This window comes from Epinephelus moara, chromosome 16 (genome assembly GCF_006386435.1).
Source record: "Epinephelus moara isolate mb chromosome 16, YSFRI_EMoa_1.0, whole genome shotgun sequence".
Taxonomy (NCBI): Eukaryota; Metazoa; Chordata; class Actinopteri; order Perciformes; family Serranidae; genus Epinephelus; species Epinephelus moara.
This window is the reverse complement of record NC_065521.1, coordinates 10,686,907-10,704,099: the sequence shown is the minus strand read 5'-3', so window position 1 is coordinate 10,704,099 and position 17,193 is coordinate 10,686,907. Positions and strand designations below refer to the sequence as shown.

The following is a 17,193-nucleotide window of genomic DNA, read 5'->3' as shown; positions in this document are numbered from 1 at the left end:
GACATAAGATCAATCTGACTTCAAAAGTAATGGTGAGAAAACATTATTTCTATGTTGACACATTAACACTGTTTTGCTATTTATAGGCTACATCGTTTGCCTTTGCTTGATAGATACAGCATCAGCCATCACTACCAAAACCCCCGGCACAGCATCCTTGTACTCCTTCCATCTAGTTCCAGCGCTTGTTTCCTGTGTTCCACCTACTGTTGCTGGGCTGTCATTACAGTGTGTGTATTTGTCTCTTATGTGTATTTAGAGTAGGCGTGTTGTAAATACAGTACACTGTACTTAGTGTACACGTGTGTACTGGCGTTCTTGTGTGTGTGTGCAACATTTCCATGCCTTGCCCCCTCTCGGTCAAATAGCGTTGTAATGACAGAGGCCATGCAAGATCAAAGCAAAGAGATCAAGCTCTGTTCTAGGTTTTAATGTGCCATATTAAACAGACTGAAATAGTGGGTGGTTATTTCTGGAACAGCCTTGGAGCGGTTCTCATCCAAACAGAAAAGTTTTGTTGATTCATTCACGTCATCAACTGTAGAGATAAGATGTAGTATAACTTGAGGATCAATTTGCCAAACCCCTCTAAGTTCAACAACTTGGCACACCACAAATTGTTTTTAGTGTGTGATTGTCTTTTTATTTGAATTTCACTCTGTGCTCCTTGCACAAATTAAATCATTACTTTCAATACTATTATACAATATCAGCACAGACAATGTAATTTGAGACAGGCAATATTTCAGTTGAATGTATTTAAAATATGTATCTAATTACTTGTACAGTATTTTGCTGGATGGAAAAAAATAAGACGTAACAAAATACTCTAACAGTTTATATTTGTGTATTTGTCATCTGAAACTACTCTATCAACTGTTCCCAGCTGCATTTCAATTGGCTGTTCACTCAGCCAGTGGACGCTTTGACCAGATCACTATGATCAGACCCCTTTTGCGGCTAAAATTTTATATCAGTTTATATGGAATGTATTTTTTGTATTTTTTAAATGATAAATTACTTGTATTTTAATGAAACACATTTTCTCATACAAATTTTTCTATTTTATTTTAATACATTTGATGAGTAAATATTTGTAATTTATTACAAGATACTTATTGATGTATTTGTGTCTATCTCTGAAGGTAATGAGGTTTACCACATCATTACTCTGCAAGGCTTATTTTAAGTCCCAGACTAGCTATGTGGGGAAAGCTCCTGAGATCTTAAAATCTGCCCAGCCAGCGTATCACTATCCCATGTTGCTCTATAATCATATTTAATTTCATATTCAAGGCCATACTGTGGGACATTTTGATGAATGGGGCTGGGTGTTAATTACATCTTATTTTGCCAGATCCTGAGTCATGGTACTGTCATAATACCAAGATGTGTGTGTGTGTGTGTGTGTGTGTGTGTGTGTGTGTGTGTGTGTGTGGTTTTATTATCTAATGGCATGTGCTACCTGCAGTAGCTGCAGCAGCAGTGGTGGTGGGGTCTGGATACAGAATTGTTGGCAGGCCCAACAGAGCCTCCGTTACATCGTCCAGGTCTCCTGACCCCGACCCGCCTGGCAGCAACTTCTTCCTCTGCTCTCGACTGCCACTGCGGATCATTTCCTCCTCCCGCAGACCCTCCACTGGAAGATGGAAAGTGCAGCCAAGGTAATTACACATGAGTAATCTATTTAAAGGTGTGTTAAGGTCAAAAACATTACTACCAGTGGTGCAGAAAATCTGATACTCTTCAGAGAGTCAAATCCCATAAAATCAAGCTACATCAAAACATTTATGCATGTTTCAAAACCAACTGTAGATACACCAATATATAGTAAATATGAAGCCCCTTTTACAAATGGCATACCTTTACCATCTAATAATGGCAAACCAAACCAATCCCTGTACATCTGTTATAACTTTAGAAGACAAGGTTCATAACAAGGCTAAGGTTTAAGTTGGGCTACCGTACAGGCCAGGACTTGCACTAAAGCTATTACAAAATTAAACAAACAGGACTGTTTTTCCACTGCACCTGTAACCTACCTCATAGACTTTTTAAAAGACACTGCTCTCACCAGCATCACACAAGGATGCCTGAAGTGAGTGCAAAGTATTCAGATTTCTCGCTGACACCAGACCATATTGAAATGGCCTCAATTCAAGTCGAATACAAAAATTACCACTTAGTCTACAGTCATCCTAACGGATTAATGATGCTGTACTTAGGCACAGCAGTGCTTTGAGCTACGTAAATGCTAACATCAGCATGCTAATATCCTCCCAATGACAACACTAACATGCTGATAACAGGTATAATGTTAGAAGAAGATAGACTTTATTAATCCCCAAGGGGAAACTCACTTTTTTTCACTGTTGTCATACACACACAGGCCCAGAATACACACACATGCACACACAGGACCTTTACATGCATTAAATGGAGAGATGTCAGAGCAAGGGGTTTGCCTTGGACAGGCGTCCTAAGCAGTTGGAGGGTCAGTGCCTTGCTCAAGGGCACCTCTGCAGTATCTAGGAGGTGAACTGGCACTTCTCCAGTTACCAGTCCACGCTCCATGCTTGGTCCTCACAGGGACTTGAGCTGGCAACCCTCTGAGTCCCAAGCCAAGTCCCTGTGGACTCATCCACTGCCGCCTCATGTTAACCATTTTAGCGTGCTACTGCTAACATTTGCTAAACTTGAATTACTGCGTCACGGTTGTATGTCTCCACTAATCAGTCAGGTTGCAGTTACAGTTTACATCCATGTCTGTCCAGACTCATATGTAGCCATGACAGCAGACAATGTTTCAAATATGGTCGTTGCTACAAATTTTAAAACGTACATGCTTCACACACATCTTCCCCCTGGCAGCACAGAAGATCTATACAATCAGCACAGTTTGAAAATGGGCACCCAGGATTGGTGTCACCAATTCAGAATCTGACCAAATGTCTCCCCTTCTGTACCTGAGTTATGATGTTAAGTTATGGCTAGAAAAGTGTTTTTGCAGAAAATTTTGATGTCACAGTGAATTTGACCTTTGTCCATTTGGATGTAAAATGGCATCGCTTCAACATTTTATCCTATTAGACTTTTGTGTGAAATTTTGTCATCATTAGCATATGAATTATTGGTGTATGGCCAAAAATACATTTTGTGAGGTTACAGTGACGTTTGACCACCAAATTATGAGACGGACACAAGGTCACACTGACCTTTGACCATCAAATTCTCATCAGTTCAGCCTTAAATCCAAGTTGATGTTTGTGCCAATTTGAAGAATTTCCCTTGAGAAGTTGTAAAGATATTGCGTTCTTGAGAATGGGATGGACAGACAGATGTACGTACATACGGATGGACCAACAATCCGAAAACATAATGCCTTCAGCCACAGCCATCAGTAGTGCGGAGGTATAAAAATGCAAAGATTAGATCAGGCTGATGGGAATGTCATTTGTTTTACAGTGCAGGTACCTCTATTCTGTAAAGTAAAAGATCTGAATACTTCTAATGCCACTGGTTATCGGACAGCCTCATGTGTGTACGCATTAGTCACAAAGTAACATAACATCATCACAGTGGGTAGAAACACTGTAACAGCAGCATCTGATCAGGTACCTGCCAGGATAATGTGTCAATAGTTGGGTTATTCTTGCTGTCATTTCTGTTACCTCCTGTAACATTTGAGATCAGAGACTCAGAACTGAACATGCAAGAGGTGAAGACAGAGCATGTTTGCTTCATGTTATATTACTTCACTGGTTCTGCTTCACCAGGTTCTGTGTGCAAATCCTTGCCTGGAGTTAAGAGACAAGGTCAAAAACAGCAAATTGAGGGTGAAATTTCAAAGGGCTGAAATAAGTAATGGGCCCAGAGGGGGTTAAAGCAAATGGGAAATGCGACGCATCAGGAAGGAATTCCCAGACTGCCATCATTCCAGCGAGACAGCCGGTGTTACGACTTTCCAAGTTAACATGTTTTTCAGACCTGCCTGGGCATGCTCGACTCGACACAGTAACCTACTGGTTCGCAAGCAAACACAGCATATCATACAATCCAATATGAGGCCCAGGTGACTATCAATCACAGCCTAACAATTAAGTGTCAAAAGTGAAAGGTGCTCACAAATCAACAGAGAGCTGTGATGGAATTCAGAGCCACTGCTGTAGAAAATAACAATGCTTGAGACAGAGACAGAGATCTCTGAAATAACCTGAGGGACAGTAAGTGCCCAGACTTTGATGGTCAGTCCAACACAGACCAAATCAAATCAAAAAGTCAACATCATGCCATTTCTCTTCTCAGAAATTAACAGTAAACTCAACACTAAGACCACTGTTGTCCTCTCTGCAAGCTGCTTGACCTAAAACACAGTCACACAGTGTGCGTTAAAAGAAAGCCATTATTGACTGTGCAATTTTGCCAGTAAGGTTACCTTTGTTAGACACAGTGGAACAAATGCTGATGGGCAGATTTACTACCCAGAAACATGCTGAACTCAGCTCAATCTACAGAGTAACTAAAGACAAAACCCACTTTCAGCCTGTAATCTAGCTAGAGTAGTATTTATGCCCACTCACTCTGTGTGTGTTGTGTGTGTGTGTGTGTGTGTGTGTGTGTACTTGTACTGTAGGGACTTGGAGGAGTCAATGCACAATCTAAGAAAGTGTAAGAATGTCAAAAATGCACCACTTCCTATATTATTACTTTGCTGCTTGCCAATGTTATCTCACAATACCAACTGAGTAAACAGCACTTCTTTTCATCTCTGTTCAATGTTGTCCATCACATCATGCCTGTGGAGTTTTATGTCACTTTTTAAACCTCACATAAATCTGTAGCTTGTTTTGTGAATTCCATTAAATTTATGCAGATTTTTAAAAGAAATCCTATACTATATCATATCAGATGCCCCATATAGATATGCCATCATGTTCACGCTCGTTCATACACACACACACACGAACAATCTGCTTCATACCTTTTTATTGCTCCACACCCTACATCTATGTTTCTCCTGTCCGTCTATATCTCTGCCAAGCTCTCCCGCTCAAGGCACAAACCAGCTTCTTCTTTTTAACAGCGTAAGGTTATATATTTTGCAGGAAAAATACCCTAAAATATTGTGATTTTAGAGCCATATCACCCACCCTAATTCATATAATCTACCAGCAAGACATTTTTTAACTTTTCTTATTTTTCTCTGACAACAGGCAAATACATCTGATTTACAATGATGTGCAAAGTATTCTAAAGTACTGGAAAGTAACCCACAAATCCATAATGGACTGTTTAACCTCAAAGTAAGGTACATTTACCATCATTGTCTACAATAAGATTGGATTTCTGTTCTTTCAAACACTAAGGCCTTGACCTCAAAAAGCTCTTGAAGGTTATTTGTTCCTTTTGTGCTCATCTTCCTCCCTCCATCCTCAATCTTCTCCTCTTCAGCCATCCTTTCTAATATCTCCCACCCATCACTCTGCATTTCTTACTGGTGAATCGTCGTTTTGCAAGAAGTTTCTCTGTCGTTCCATTGAGCACAAGGACTTGGAGGGCGTATTCCTGACTGGAGTCCAGTCCCGCCACTGTTGCCCGGCCCCGTGTGGTGGTCAGCATCAGCTCTGGCTGTGGCACCTCTGGAAAAGATGAGCATTTTGGTTGAGAAATGGCTGCCTTGGTACTGTACAGAATTAAATCTTAAGGGAAAGTCAAGGTTTCTGACATCTCCTCAGGTTTGTTTTTCTGCAAGAGTATCAATAAGCAGGAGAGAGTCTGTACTTATGTTTTGGGTTGAGTTGATTTATCTTTAATGCCATAACATCAATGTAATAAAACCATTACATACATAAAACATAATAACATAAATAGAATACGACATTAAAACATATACTAACAAACCCTTAAAGCACCGCAGGTTTACAATTCAGGATTCAAATAACCTAAACATTAAAATTACACAGACAAACAATTACACAACAAATAATTACAAAGAATACTAGAGACCATCTTGCAATGGGATCATGCCAGCCACAACACCAAATCAGTATGTACGGTGCAATGGAACACATAGCATTTGGTGAAACAAGTGAACCCTGTTAAATTTTATTCAATATGCCCGAGACTGTACTGGATCAGTGGACTGGAATGATTGAAGTGATCTGTGACTTACACACCCATCTTTGAACTTCATTTTCATTTCAACTACACACCTGTTATGTTTTGTCTTGCATGGTTGTGATGCTATTGTGTTGACGAAATCTGTCCACAGACAGACAGACAAATAAACACATGGCAAAACACTCAGATCTGCTTCTGTGGTAGTTCCCGCCACAATAGGTGTCTCCAGGGCCACATATTGCCATGATGACACACACAGACACAAAGGGTGAATGCAGTACCAGCCACATACTGTCAAATTGTCGAGGCTAACTAAAAACTCAAAACGGAAGTACCAAAAGGGTTACCATACTTTCGCCCCCCTTGTTCAGACCACACCCATCTTAAAACTCGTCATTCATTTACATCTTAACTGCACACCTGTAAAATTTAATGACTGCATCTTGCACAGCTGCAATGCTATCATGTTGACAATATCTGTCCACAGACAGATAGACAAACAGACAGACCGATATACAGACACCTACCAAAATACTCCAAACAGCTTTTGTGGTAGTTCCCACTATAACAGGTGTCGCCATTACCATATTTTGCCATGATGACACACAGGTACAGACCATCAGGGTGTAAACAATACCAGCATCAATCTCTTTTGTCTTTTCCATTGGTTTGCTGGCAATTTGAAGAGGTAGTTCCCCACATTTCCCTCTGCTGAAGTCTATGAATCATGTCTTTAGTTTTTCCTATATTAAGCTGAAGGCTATCATCACTGCACTACTTACAAGATCAGACACCTCCCTCCTGCTGATTCATCGAACCCAACTACTGCAGTATCATCAGCAAATTTGAAGATTTCAACTTAGTCAGCACAAACAGATCAGCGACATGAGGAATAAAGCAAGGGAAAAAGGCAGCAACGCTGGCTAACTGTATGTGGCTTAGACAGTGTTTAACAACTTACTGTTGGTCCTGCAATTACTTTATCACTTTATTCTTTACTGATTCCATTTTGAATGTCCTTAATTATTTTCAATTAATTTTTTACAAAGTTCTGATAATTTAATAATTGTAAGATACAGTACAGCTTTGTTATCTTCTTGCTGTCATATAGTGTGTCACAATTTACATTCAATTGTCTTAACAGGACAGATTAAGTGTGAAAGGGGGAAAGACAGGGGATGACAGTAAAGGGCTGCAGGCTGGAACCGAACACTACCACATAATAAGTGATAAGGTACTAATGGCCCTCCCTCTCCAATCCACAGTCTACTGGCCTTGGATGTCTGGGTAAGATCCGTTTCTACAAACTGTTTTCCCAGGAGTTGAAGCTGCAAAAGTCGACATGTAAGCAATAAATAAGTGAACATAACAGTCTAAATGTTCAGCATCATGCTGCAGAAATACTGCAGGTCTATATGTAGTTGTACTAATCTGAAGAGTCTATGCTACATTAATATTTTACAGTGTTACAGACAATATATATTATCATGCCCAACCTGCTCTAAGTACCCTAACAGATTATGCACACTATTCTCAGTACTTGTTTGATTAGATTGAATTAAATCACAATAATTCTTAAAAGTGACAAATGGAATGCACCCTTTCTATCCATGTGGCTAAAATGAGCTTTAAATGCAGACTGTATTTAGATTTATATATTGCATGTATGTTCATAAATCTTAGCAGGGGGGGTTTTCAGCAGCTCTCTGTGTAATCCTTCTTTCTTTTCCATCTGGTCTTTTTCAACGTCTTCTTCTTTTCTATACAAATGATACACCACTTCCTCTTCTGTCCTTCAAAACGCAGATATATGTTGCAACCTTCTGCAATTGTTTTTAATGTATTTTCCAGGATAGTACTGCCTTCCCTCTTTAATCTCGTCTACACCACCTTTTCATCCTCCTACTGCCCCCCTCCCAGACCCAACACCTCAAGACTCACATTGGACTGAATTCTTCTTCTAAGCCCCCCTCAGTCTCAGTTTTAGACGTGCCTGGACTTAGCTGCACAGTGTGGAATGGGAGATTAGATGGTGACAGAGAGAAAACAACGTTGAGGAAGAAGTTAGAGGCGCAGGAAGAATCATAGATGTGAAGGAGAAGGCGAGGAGAGGGAGCCGCATTCTTATCCAAACCATCACCTGTGAAGCAAGAGAGCTGACACATTCATGGCAGTCTGGATCACAGCGAGATGAAAAGCCCTTTCACACCATATTTATATGCTGCTTCAAACTAGAGAAGAGGGAATTGGGGAAATATGCTTATATAAAAAGTTTATGATCAGACTGGGATTGGATTATAGCCAATCAATTTTAAAATACGCTTCCATAAATGGAAGAAAAATACAATGATTTACACAACTTATCTCTTTTATAAATCAAATGCAAAAACACAGTATATTTTGATCATTCTTTTAACCAGTTTTAACAAATCAGGATACAGATTTCTCTGAAGTCTCAGCTCAGCATGAAAGGTTATCATGTCTTTTGAAGATAAGCCATGAAGTATTTTATCTGATGTTGCAGTGATATCCTATATCTTCTTTTCTTTTGTTGTTACATTGAGCCAGAGGCAGAGCTGCTCTTGCTTATGATGGAATCCTGACTGTGTCCATACAAAATAAAGAGTCTGAGATTAGTTTGTTAAAGTGGAAATAGCCAAGTTTTTTGTTTAGATCTATCATTATGAAGTTAATGTTGATGCACAATGTAATGACTATAGAATGCATATACTATAGAACAACTGAGGGTCCAAGTCAGCCCCCAGCAGTAAACGGGAGGGCCGCAAGGTGAGTTAACTGGCTGGCTTGACTGCAGTGTTTTGGACTAGACTGGTGTTTGAAACATGAGTGTGGAGCATGCGCAGTTCACATGCTTGTTATGTGTACAGTCCACACAGTCATAAAAATCGGTGTGCACACGGATGTCTGCATGGGGGCCATGCTGGTGTTGGAAGGGGTTCAGGTCAGGGCTCTGTGAGGGACAGTCAAGTCCCTCCACAAAAAAACAGGATTAATTTCTTTATTATCCCACTTTGTACACAGTGCCATGTTGAAGCAGGGAAGGGCCTTCAACAAATGGATGCCACAAAGACGAAAGCACGCAGTTATCTGAAACATCGTAACATGCTGTATCATCAACATTTCCCTTATTTGAGTGAAGGGGCCGAAGCCAAATAATATTAAGTTCAACACAGGCAGGAAAGTCTCACCTGAGATGGGTCTCACCCGGACCTTGTAGCCCTGAACGGGTCCATCAGCCTCCTTCCACTTCATCTGCAGTCTGTCCTCAGACAGGACCGTCAGCTTTAGACGACCTTGAAATTCACAGAAACAAAGGAAAGAAAACAAAATTAGGTTTTATAGTGTATGAGCCTGTTTACACCTGGTATTAACATGCGTCTTGGGTAATCTGATCACAAGTGGCGCTAAGTAGAAATGTTAACAACCACCATAACGCACCACCTCTCAAACCACTTGCAGGGGTGGTCTAAGTCACATTTGATAAGGCTCAATAGTAAGCATTGCCTGATTGTCTGGGGCAAGTAAAATATCACATCAGGCTAGTAAAAAACATACACTTGCCCAATAAGGTAAGTGGGACAAAATATTGAATACAAAAACAATTAAACACATAGTTTTTTCTGCAGCAGATGACAGAAGTAGCTCTGAAGAGAGCCATCCTGCTTCCTTCTCATCTCTGTTGAGAATTGTACTTGCACAGTACTCGTATATAATGGTGGTTGGTAAAGACAAAGTCTTATCTGCTGAAGCTCAAATGAACATTTTAATTATCTTGGAAACAGGAATTTAGTGGGGGCAGCAGGCTGAGCAAAGCACCCCAGATATCCCTCTCCCCAGTAACACTTTCCAGCTCCTCCTGAGGGACCCCAAGGCGTTCCCAGGCCAGATGAAATATGTAATCCCTCCTTCGTGTTCTGGGTCTGCCCCGGGGCTTCCTACCAGTGGGACGTGCCCAAAACACCTCTAAAACACCTCTAACAGGAGGCGCCCAGGAGGCATCCTGATCAGATGCCCGAACCACCTCAACTGACCCCTTTGGACGTGAAGGAGCAGCGGCTCTACTCCGAGCTCCCTCCCGATGTCTGAGCTCCTCACCCTATCTCTAAGGTTGAGCCCAGCCACCCCATGGAGGAAACTCATTTCGGCTGCTTGTATCCACAGTGTCATTCTTTCTGTCACTACCCAGAGCTCATGACCGTAGGTGAGGGTTGGGACGTAGATGGACCAGTAAATTGAAAGCTTCCCCTTCCTGCTCAGCTCCCTCTTCACCATGACAGACAGGCGCAGTGCCTGCATCACTGCAGAAGCCGCACCAATCCATCTCACGCTCCATTCTACCCTCACTCGTGAACAGGACCCCAAGATACTTGAACACCCTTGCTTGAGGCAGTAACTCTCCCCCAGCCCGGAGAGGGCAATCCACCGGTTTTGGCGAGAACCATGGCCACAGACTGGTTGTATTTCAGTGGCACGTATATGTTATTTGATAACCACAGATAAATAATACAATTTGTGTCTGCAAATTTGACTATGGGCAGGTAGATTTCTGATCTGCCTGTCCATCCAGGCAAGTGAAAAAATACATTACTGTTGAACCCAGTTTGACAACATAGCTTTTCTAAATACGCGTCAGCGTAGTACATGGTGGTTGTTTTGGTGACAGCGCCCCAGTGCTCTATAACTTCTGCAGTTTACGACGAGTTGAATGAAGTATTGCGTGACCATTCCTCCTTTTTGCCCTAAGGAGCGAGGCGTGTTGGCTTCTGCTGACAGTGATATCTCCAGCTGTACCGACACAACCGATATCAAGACTATTGAGCATTCTAGCCAGCAGCTACCATGCGGGTAGAAGTAACTAACAGAACCGGAACACAAGTGGTTGGCTGGAAACACATGATAGATGGTAGACACAGATTTAAGTGGCAATGTGTCTCAACTGTCTACTTGTGTTTGTATCACAGAAACATGTTGATACCAGGTGTAAACATGCTCTAAGTGTGTGCGTGTTGACTAGTCAGGGATTTTTGTTCCAGAGAAGAGGAGGGCATGACAGTTGCAGGCTTTTCAAAGATCAAAGAAACAAGCTGTGAAACTCCCGTTCTCCAAGACGGCCTAACCCTTCTCACTTCCTTCTCCCCAAATCAAATCCATCTCTTGTTTCCACTTCATCTACATAATTTCCAGCAGGGGCTTCCCAACAAGTAGTGTCTTTCATGTTTCTACCCTTCAGCCCTCCATCCTTCCCTCTCTCCAGCTGCCCCTTCATCCATCAAAGCATGCCCTGTCCTCTCGTCTGGTATAGAAACAGGAACAGGACGCTGGTTTAGGACTGGAGGGTCAGAGGTCATGTCAGAGGAACAGCACAGAGTTACAGTGTGTCAGGGTTTTGTATGTACTATGTGGCAGGGTTATAGATGGAGAGGAGGATGAGGGGGGAGAGGAAAGCGGAAGTGAAGAAGACAGAGGAGTGTAGACATGAACAGCATGAATCACAGAACTTTGTCTTCATCGCTTCTGTGGACGTATGACCCTCAACACTCAACAGATTCTTTTCTGACAACCATGTATGTGTGTATGCGTGTGTGTATGTGTATAACTGTGTGTGCAACTGTGTATTTGGGGCATGGGCCTCTGGAGGGTCCTCATATTCTTGGGTGCCTGGCAGAAGATCAGATAGGGTCTGATGGGGATTTAGAGACTGGGGTCAAGGTCTAACAGACCCACTAACAACAACAACTTTTCCACACAGGCGGGGAGATATGCAGACAAGTAGAGTGGCTGTTTTGTACTCCCTGATGTGTGGGATAAGAGCAGCTGGTTGTGGCCATCATTTTTTAGTTCAGCACTGAAATAATAAGCCCTTTGAGTCTTGCCAATTGTTTCTTTTATGCAATGTACAAAAAATTAACTATGAAATAAATATAGAAATTGCAAAATTCTAATAAGTCGGTGAAAATAATTGCAAGGCACTGTCATGAATTGTTTTTAATAACCAGCATCACAAAGTATATTTAAAAATGAGCATATTAATTAAATGTGTTACTAATTCAATTTAAAAAATCATATCTTTATGATAATGTCATGTTCTTTAATTGCAGTGTAGTATAGCCTGTGTGTTAGTATGAGTGATGTTTCAGCAGTGTGTTTAAATCCTAATGAACTCTGCTAATAGGCTTTGCACATTGGGCCTCCATTTTCATATTCATACCCTAAACCCCTCTTACTTTCTTCTGTGAGGTTTACTCATACAAGTATTTCACATCTGACTCATTAAACTCTCTAAACTGCACAAACCTGTTGTGAAATGCTAAATTCAGCCTGATGAATGACACCTGTTCATAAGGATGTGCATGTTAATGAGATTTGATTATTAGCATAACTGACCTAAACTGCCATGCAAGGTTGCCCGTTTTACTGTCTTTGTGGGCGAGTTTCTTTCACAAAAATGTCAAACTGTGGAGCTTTAAGTTGTGCTGTTGGAAATTAGCAGACAAAATGATAACTGTGTCAGCAGTGTCAGCGCAGTAGTAATAGAGGCACAAAACAATTAGAAAACATTAATAGTAAAGCTGCCAACACTGTGTCATCAGAGCTGTACTGTGACAAACAGGGAATGGTCTGCCACAAAATGTCTTTCTTAGGGATAGTGGTCTGTGACTAATATGAGAGGCAGTCAGAGGATGTGAAATATGCCAATAAAAATCTGCTTTATGGCAATTTAGTACAAGCAGCTCTGGCCTGATGTAGGACTGTAAACAACATAGTAAATGAAATAGCAGGCTAAACATTATGTATGAACTATTACAGTGAAAAATACACCATAGCAAATATGGGTGCTTGCATTAAAATATAAGAAATGGTGAAATAATTCAAGATGTTATGACATTTTTTATGTTAACCTTACTGGTTATAGTAAAACATTTTCTTTTAAGATACAGCTAGCTAACAAGTTAGCACTGCTAACAGATTGTCTCCTTCCAGAAAGAATAAAGCTACTACATTATTAAATTGCTATACATTTTCATAACATCTCACAATATGTTTTTGAGATTGTCTGACATTGTATTTGCTAACATAAACGTTACTAGTTAAGGTAAGAGAATTTCTTTTGGGACACAGCTAGCTAACATGCTAGCATCTCGAGCAGTTTGTCTTCTTACAAAAAAAGAAGAATGCTGTACCTGCTTTCTTTATTATTACTTTTCTAGGGATAATATAGTGTTATAAAGTAGGTTTATACCATGTAAGATTTTTTTGAAATTTAAATTGGTTACTTTATGGCACTACTACCATGTTAGCAATGATAACATTAGCTAAATGTAGCTAGTAGACAAAAAATATAACGTTACGTTACAGCACCAAAGGCTAACTACAATAACACAACAGAGATGTCTTTTTTCTAGACTTCACCATAATCTCTAGCTGTGCATGTGACATACTTTCCTATTATTAATAATTAAATGGTTATAATGGTCATGAAAGGCACTCTACCTTGGCCATGGACCCCTGAAGACAGCAGCAAGACGACACTGAGCAGGAAACACAGCATTAGCCAGAAAGATGATGATGACGATGAAGCAAGGAGGTGCGGAGACATGAGTGGAGCCTAGAAACATGAAAAACAATACTATAAATATTTCATACACTTATTCATTTATATCTAAATACATTTCATTTTTAACACACACACACACACACACACACACACATATATATATACACACATATATACTTAGTTTGAGTTATAACCTGCATCAAATAGCAAACCAACAGACAAAATTAAGACCAACCATGCAACCCAAAGTAGAGCAGCAGAGACACTATCAATGTGCAGCTGGCTGGTGTTTGAAAATCTTGTTTCTCCTGTCAATCGACAGAAAATTAAATGAATAATCACTTAAGACTTTTTCTTCCATTTCCATGATAGCAAACTGCCCATCTCACTTAAGAAGGAGTTGTCATCTTGCAGCATAATTCACAATATTCTGATATTTTATAAACCAAACGATGAATTCAGAAATTAATCAGCAGATTAATCAATTATGAAAAAAATATTCTGGCATGGTGCATTTCACTGGCTTTTGCACAGGGTTCATGCCACCTTAACAGAAAAAACAACAACTAAAAAAAACAAAGAAACAAAAACAAAACCCATAACCTGCCTGCTTTTTAAAAAAAAAACCTGGCACCAACACATGTAACCTGTCATCTTTTCCCATGGGAACTCTTTTATGGCTGAGTCAGACTACAGGTGCTTCAGTGCTTGTCCCCATTACAGACCTTAAACTTCACACAGCTAATGACACACACACAAGGCTGTAATATTAACAAACAGGCAGCACTTTTAGAGGCCATAAAACTAACACGCCTCTGTCTGAGACCTCAAACATTTAACATGACACACAACGTACACTAAATGCCTCATATGCAAAGTACATACTACATAATCAGAGTGTTAGATGGTTATTCTTTCATGAAGAAAAAGCATTTGCAATCTCTGGATTATTAGTGCAACAGTTGTTTGGAGCCATGAGAGCCATTGTTTTCACTCCCCAATACATTATCATCATGATTCAGTATTATCTGCATTTAAGGGGGGTCACTGATCAAACAGTTAAATGTCAGTGACTCATTTTTAGATTTTAGAGGCCTGACTCCAACAAAATAAAGCTAACTGTACTTTATAATTTTGAAGTAGACTGGAAAACTGCAGGAAAATTATTTAAAGTTGTGGGGGCAGATGCTCTTTAGAAAACAAGGGCATTTGTTCTTTGTGAATAAGAACATTGTTCAACAAAATGCCGGCTGGACAAAGCTACAATCAACGGTCTGGTAACTCAGCCATGACACTGGAGTTTACAGACCTGTGACTGAGACAGTTGCTAGAAAAAATTAAATTATCCTTGGCTTAGTTAAAAAGCGTTCAGTATGAAATCATGAAAGGGAAAAGGACGGACAGGTGAAAAGAAATACAAACATGTAGACAGTGTAAAACACTTGACAGCTTACTGACAGTGTAATGAACAGACACGAAGAAGCTGAATGTGAAACATGTTTGCTCATCAAAATGCTCTCATGTCATGTCACAATATAGAGTTGTTACTACATGTGCTGGTAGTCAAGTTTGAATTTTAAAAGGTAGCATTAAATCTGTCCTATCAATCAAATGTTGGATATTATGTTAGCATAATGCATTCAAGAAAAAGAATCTGCTTTTTTAGTGAATTACCAAGATAATTATGTCAGAAGTCTGATAAAAGTTTTCATGGGAGAAAATATTTGCCATCTTTCTCAATTAAGGAGATGAATATTTTTGTGATAATTATTTCCGTAATTCAAAAAAGCAGGAGAATTTTTTTCTGTCAAAATTTTCCCATAATTCTGAGATTAAGATGTAGGTAATTCAGAAGAACAAGAGCAGCGTTTTTTTTCTTCATGATTTGTGATTTTGGATTAGCAGGGAGGGTCGATGGGTTAACTTTGAGATAGAAAATTTGAATCAAGGGCTTAGAGATGCAAGGGCGAAGAGGTTTATATTGTGATATTTTTGTTTCCATTGATTTGTATCTTCATATATTGTTAGTTGTTTCCTGCACAGACCACTTTGGTAATAAGTATTTTTAGTAATATTTAAGTGCTGTTCCCTGGGATTTTTCTGTCATGATAGTCCTTTGAGTTATTGAGTTTTTAAATTCCTAATAAAAATCAAATCTAGGAGTATTTTATTCCACATTCAGTCTTTGCTTAATTTACGTGCTTTAACAGATGTTTTCATGAGTTCCTGTCTGAGCCTTCAACTTATATTTTAGACCTCATGACTAGACAGACCACCACTGAGGCGAGTTTAAGAAACACTTCCAGCCTGCCTTAAGGCTTTTCAGACCACCTGATGTCATCATGTACAGTATGTGATGTGACAAGAGCCCCTTTAGTATGTTTTCTCATGTTTTACAAGTACCTGCGTGCCTGAATCCTGCCAAGTCTGAGTTTGGACTGTACTTGAGCGGAAAAGATGGCTATTGTTATGCAATACATATCAATGAATCTTCTTACAGTGGATCTACATGCTAGGAGGATTCTAGAGTCTCTTTTGTTCCCCCTGTTTAATTTCTAGATGCTTGCCATTAGGTCACAAAAGCAATACAACTCAGGACAACAGCACTTGGGCTGCACTATCAATCAGTCTTTTTCTTTTATCAAAGTGGCAATGTGACCAAGTACATTATCCATATTGCAGGAGCTGCAATTTTTTGATTAAGGTAGAACGTGTAGAAGCATACCATTGTTAATGAAGCATTGTGGTGCTACAGAGATGACCAGGCCTACAAATCATATTCCAGATGTAAGGAACCGTCTTGTATGGTACAGATCCCATCAAAAAAAAAAAAATCACACCACCATCATTTTTATATTATTTTCAAGTAAAAACGGAATTCAAAAATGACCATTTCCACTAAAATTGCAACTCAACATCACATTTGCCATCTCTGTCAAATTATGATATTTTTCTTCATATTATGCAGCCCTAAACAACACTTAATTTTGGACAAGACTGCCTCTGCTAGTTTTACCACCACTGGCTGACTAAATAATACCAGCAACTTGTCCATTATGTTAGCCAAAATGAGAGTCTGTTTGAAAAGAGTCAGTTTTTCCTCTGTGCACTGGAAAAAAACTTTACATTGCACTTTTATTTCTAACATTTGAGGATCTATCTATGGTATTACGACATCCAGTGTAAAAGATGCTATATTGATTTTTTAACTCTGATGCTGGTGTCATTATTACTTGAATTTACGTTGTGTCATGTATCATTGGTTTTTGGTGCCTTTATTACCCTTGGAGTGACCTCACCAGGGGAAAAAATGACACCAACGCAAAACCGCTTGAACTCCAATGAACCCAGGTGGCCTCCTAATTTTTCTTTGAATAAAGACGCTAAGATTGACTTAAAAGTGACCCTATATAGTACAGACACATTAAGTAGTATGAAAGTCAGCCACTACTAATTGAAAATCAATTAGTCGCTAGATGTGGAGTGTTTGACGCATA

General features: G+C 39.8%; 1 protein-coding gene across 2 annotated transcripts in view; it reads right to left on the bottom strand.

Annotated features, from left to right (window-relative positions):
* LOC126403593 (collagen alpha-1(XX) chain) overlaps nt 1-17,193 on the bottom strand; it is a 48,124-nt gene that overhangs the window by 30,474 nt on the left and 457 nt on the right. For both annotated transcript variants that reach the window (XM_050066353.1, XM_050066354.1), the window contains exons 2-5: nt 13,633-13,747; nt 9,330-9,434; nt 5,496-5,639; nt 1,466-1,639 (exon numbers count right to left, since the gene is read on the bottom strand). In XM_050066353.1, the coding sequence (XP_049922310.1) occupies nt 1,466-1,639; nt 5,496-5,639; nt 9,330-9,434; nt 13,633-13,738 (529 nt within the window). In that variant the 5' untranslated portion in view covers nt 13,739-13,747. The remainder of the gene's footprint in view (nt 1-1,465; nt 1,640-5,495; nt 5,640-9,329; nt 9,435-13,632; nt 13,748-17,193) is intronic.